The following is a 5,242-nucleotide window of genomic DNA, read 5'->3' as shown; positions in this document are numbered from 1 at the left end:
TAATAGTACAATAAACAATAGCAGTTCTTCATTGAATAAGGACAAGGCTGGAATATAGAAACCATAAATTATCATATGACTAGTCTGTATGATGTAGCCTCCATATCCATACAATCAGAAATACACTAATATGACATTACAACAAACTACAGCTAAAAGGCTGCCTAAAAGCACACACATGATGTGCTTCAACTTTTTTATTTTAATTATGAATTTTATGATAAATATCATACTTATGTAGTAGAATTCTCTTATAAGGATAAGTTAGCCATAGGGATGACAGAAGAGAGGGAGCATGCTGGTGGGATTTTGGTGATTCTTTTTTTTTTTTCATCTGATCTGAGATCGTTTATAAGCTGAACTCCCTGCTGTTGGTATGGTTATCTGATATTTGCCTCTTTCATCAACATGCCTGCAATGGCTTTCCTTCAGCTGGCCACTAAATGGCCCTTTGCGGCTCGACCCTTCTCCATAAGATTCAGCTGAGCTCTTCCGGCGCCTCTCATTGTGTCCTGCCAAACGCCTTCGGCAGCTCCTCTTTGCTTCGTCAAACTCCACTAGCTCATGGAACCTGATTAAGAACTCACATTAACACTAATGCAACCTTTAATCCTTTGAGCATAACACGACTAAAACAAAAAATGCAATGTCTGACCTTCTTATTTTCTATACCAGACATTTCTTTTGCAACGAGTGTTCTGTATGAGGTCAGTTCGTAAAATTTATGCTAGTATGTCTTCAAGGGTAGGGTACTTTTAGAAGTAAAAAATCACCATTGTTTTTAACAACTTGCTATACAAGAAAATAGAGATTTTCGGTTCTCATTGGCCCCAGCCTTACTTTTCAAGTCTCATGATATCTCCCACTACTGATCCTACAGTCATGTTTAGAGAGATCCTAAAAGGTTTTTAGCAAGAAAAAGATCGATCAAGCTTATGATTATTGAAATAAAGGTAAACAGTAAATTGTCTGAAAGTGAATATACCTGCTACATTGTTGACAAAACCTTTGCCTTAGGCCAGCAACAACAACAGCTGGTGCTTTTGCATGAATCTCACAAACCTTATGTCGCCTGTGGTACCTCTTAGCATCAGTTAAATCAGCTCCACACCTCTCCACTTGGCAAGAAGGCGGCGATCCGCCACCTCCGCCTCCACTAGTCCCGCCTTTTTTCGCATGCAGTACTTTCTTCTTTTCATCATCAAGAAAACCAACACCACTACCACCACTCTCTTCTTCTTCCATATCGTCATCTAATAATTCATCTGCCACAATGCAATCATCTTTGACGAACGCTATCTCTCTCAAACTGTGCTTTCCTCCAAGAGCGTTAGCATTCATTGTTAGAGAGCAAGCTAAAGCTACCCAATTGATGTGGGTACTTGAAGTACTTAATGAAGGCTGAGAGAGTGTGTTTGTAAGGAAAAGGTGATAAAGTTTTTGGAGGACCACAAAGCTTTACATATTCTTATGTGTTTGTATGCATGTGTGTCAGTGAAAACAATGAATCATTAGAACTTAAGAAAATGAAGGTTTTTTTTAGTTTGGCTTCTTGTGTTTTGCTATCACTAGAAATTTCTTTCGCTGTCTAATTCTTGTAATTTTTTTTCTTGAGATTATGTGTAATTCTTGTTATTGGTGGTTAGAGTGATAGTTACATTTAACACTGAATTTTGTCTGGTTCACTCTCAATTATTTGGTACCTAATGTGGTCCTGTCTGTGAAAATAAAATTATGACACCGTAATTGTTACATATATTTGATATAATTATTACCAAAAAGAAGGCACCTAGGCCTGAGTGTCAAGTTATAGTAAATGCCTAGTGAATCTATTTGCTTTTATCTTAGTTAAATCAAGTTTTATTTATGTTTTCTTAATATTTTCTTTTGTATTTTCTTTGTTGGAATTCGATTTTTTAAGTATATAATAATATCAAATTGGGTAATCTTTATTTCTACTAAATGTATATAGGACAACGAATATAAAAAATTTATATATAAATATTTTATATTTTTAATTAATAAATATATATCATTCATTTATGAACTTAATTCATATAAATAGGAAAAAATATTTAAATTAGGTAAGGATTTTTCTGTTAAAATATCTAAGGATAATGTATACTCCTCATTGATTCCTCATTCCACTCAGCAAGATTTTAACTGAAATCTTTTGAAAGGAATTCTCAAACTCTTACCTCTAAATTATGCTCTTTGATATTATATTGGGTTCAATTCATCATTTCATGGCATCAAGTCATATAAATCACACTGTTATAAAAGTAAAAGTTCTGCCCTTGGATTGGATGTTCGCCATACTCAAGCGCGCGCAGAGACACAGGAGGGGGGCCTATTTCCTGTTGAAGTTTGGCCCCCCTTTTTTTTTCCTTTGATTTGTCCAATACTCCCTCCTAAATTCAGGGTACATTTAATTTGTGTGTTTGGAGGGTCCTCACATAACATATGGACAAATCTAGTGAGCTTGCATATGTCTTAAAATTGTTTGATTTAACGGGTATTTCTAGTTGAAACAAATTGCGAGAGGTTACTTTCCAAATTGTCCTGACAAACAGAAGACACTAAAAGCAAAAGAAACAAGACAAAGGTTTGATTGAAGCTAAGTGACTATCATGTCTCAAAATTATAATGTACGTATCTCTTATTTTCTTTTTTCAAATTTATGGGGTAAGGGCGTGACCCCTCGTAGATTACACTACTTGGGTAAGTATAATATAGATATATGACTATGATCAAGAACTTGATTGGCAAGGAATAAAAGGATGATCAATATCCTTAATGGATAGCCCATTCTTTTTATGGGTTATCACTTTCAGATACCAACAAGCTTTTACCTATGCATATGAGACCCACCACATATGACAAAAAGGCTTATATAGTAGAGTGCACTAAAGGGTAACACTACAGTAGAATCTTATACAACCTTTTTTTATCAACCTTTCTACAGTTAATACACACTGGTTTTAGAACTAGACTCTAATCTATATGTAATTTATGTCATAATGACTACTGTAAATTTCTTTTTTTTGGGTTCTTGACTGAGAGAGAGAGAGTGCAGTGCAGTAGGAAGGGTAAAGCAATGTGAAGTGATCACATTGGTGGCAGAGGCATGAGAAGGACACATCATATTGTTGTTGCTATATCCTTTAATGGAGAGAATACGGCACCAATGCTTACACAAAGATCTGCTGCTCCTTTGAGTTGGACAAGCAGAGATATATATATATATATATATATTCAGTACTGTAGAAGAGTACCCTATTCTTCTTTTCTTTTCTCTTTCAATATGGGCTTTAGCTAAATAATACATCCTTAGTCTTTTACTTCCATGCCAATTAAGCTTTATTCCTTCCTTCCTTCATTCCCTTCACTTTTTATCTTTGTGTCTTTACCCTTTTACTCTTTATTAGCAAGATGAAAGACCCAGTTCTCCATGACTGATTTAATTAGGGTTTGTATTACTTGCTGAGGACACAGGGCTCAGTGCAGTGAACTCGGTTGGTGTTCTGCATAATTCTGGATTTTGAGAAATAGTATCACGACAGGCAGCCAATATCTGAATAATTTTGATATGACCCAACACGAAGCTTTTTCACATAGTTGTTGTACGTCAACATCATGCAATTCAAGCCTTGATGAGTTTGATTATGGCTGTAACATATATATATATATATATATATATATATATATATATATATATATATATATATGAGAAATCTATCCGTAGTCTTATATCAAATAAAATTTATCACTATAATTATATTATAATTTAATAGAAATTTAAGTACTAAAACTTTTTTAGACTTCATATTTAATATTAATAGTAAAAAGACAGAAATCAAAGATAAAAAATATAAATATCTTGTGATAGTATATAAATAAAATTGACGAGATAAAATAATACTATAGTAAGATAAAATATAATATAATATATACTTTTTAAAATTATATATATATAAATATTACTGTATAAAGAAATATTTTTTAAAATTTAACTTAAAAAATGTATAACTTCTTACAATATAGATTTTATTCTTATTTATAATTGGCCTAAATTGAGACCATAATCTTCTTATTACTATATAAAAATTATTTCTATATAAAGTATTACTGTAAAAAGATTCTAATAGCATGAAATATAATTATCATTTGTTTTTTATCGTTGAATATTATGAAAATAAAAGTGATATTTCTTTATAAATAAAAAGAATGTGATATTTCATTATATGCTCGATTATTCAAGGATAATAATATTAAGGGTGAGACAAAGTTACTTTATTTCTGCACATTAGAAGCCTTTCTTGTAATTGCTTTGACTTCATCATTAGCAATAGTGGACATCTTTTCCTGTATAATATTTTTTTTTGATGTCTTCATAATAGAACTTATTATTTTTGTCAAGAGATGTATATATATTTATTATCAACATTATTATTTTAATTTCTATTGAACAATTTTTGTAACACCCCCATCACATGCTAACCAATAAACATTAGCCAGGAAGCATACAAGCGTCGTAGAATATATACTACAAGTAGATAGGTCAATATGTAGGTTGTTAAGAATCCAGACACAAGGTTATTAACATATAAACATATGATTATACTTAAACATCATTTAACAAGTATTACAAACATCTTCTTATGCCTTATAAGGCATACTTCCATATATATCACATAACTGCATACAAAAATGCATCAGGAGGAGACTTCACAAAACTGGCCCAACTTGACAGAACTGCTAAAAGCTAGACTTCGCATACAACCAACGGATGCACTACTATTTACAAACCTGAAAAGAAAAATTTTGGAGAGGGGTGAGCCTCCATTTCCAAGTGAAATAAATAATCAACATAATCTATATCACATACACTTAATACAATTTCCACCCAATCACACAACTTTCCATGATATTCATAGTTTAGGTATAAAGTCATACCATTCTACTCAATTCATTACAACCATCATAGAAGAAATACAATTCAACAATTATGGTTAGTTCTCACGACTTGTGGATCCCTTTAATGTACGCTCGCCTCATCCTCACATATCACACACGTAAGCTGCTCCGCCTCATCTCACATTATACACTTTTATAGTCTCTCTAGGCTTTAGCCTCCCAAGGCTTTATATATATATATATTTTTTTTTTACAAGGGAATCCACCATTTACATGCACATATGCACTTAACATCACAATTCAATCATTTCACTTATATCATATT

General features: G+C 32.4%; 1 protein-coding gene across 1 annotated transcript; it reads right to left on the bottom strand.

Moving 5' to 3' along the window:
- On the bottom strand, positions 1-1,422 carry LOC8266790 (squamosa promoter-binding-like protein 3). The gene is made up of 2 exons (XM_002533040.3): positions 986-1,422; positions 1-571 (listed from the first exon to the last, which is right to left on the bottom strand). Exons 1-2 carry the CDS (start codon positions 1,339-1,341, stop codon positions 331-333), a joined length of 597 nt encoding a protein of 198 aa, XP_002533086.1. The 5' UTR covers positions 1,342-1,422; the 3' UTR covers positions 1-330.
- Positions 1,423-5,242: the final 3,820 nt, after the last annotated feature.

The sequence above is a fragment of the Ricinus communis genome, chromosome 9 (genome assembly GCF_019578655.1).
Source record: "Ricinus communis isolate WT05 ecotype wild-type chromosome 9, ASM1957865v1, whole genome shotgun sequence".
NCBI classification, from domain to species: domain Eukaryota; kingdom Viridiplantae; phylum Streptophyta; class Magnoliopsida; order Malpighiales; family Euphorbiaceae; genus Ricinus; species Ricinus communis.
This window is presented reverse-complemented; position numbering and strand designations above follow the sequence as displayed.

Coding starts and splice junctions, on each gene's coding strand:
- LOC8266790 (XM_002533040.3), bottom strand. CDS start 1,341: ATGAATGCTAACGCTCTTGGAGGAAAGCACAGTTTGAGAGAGATAGCG. Junction 572..985: donor TTTTGTCAACAATGTAGCAG/GTATATTCACTT, acceptor GTTCTTAATCAG/GTTCCATGAGCTAGTGGAGT.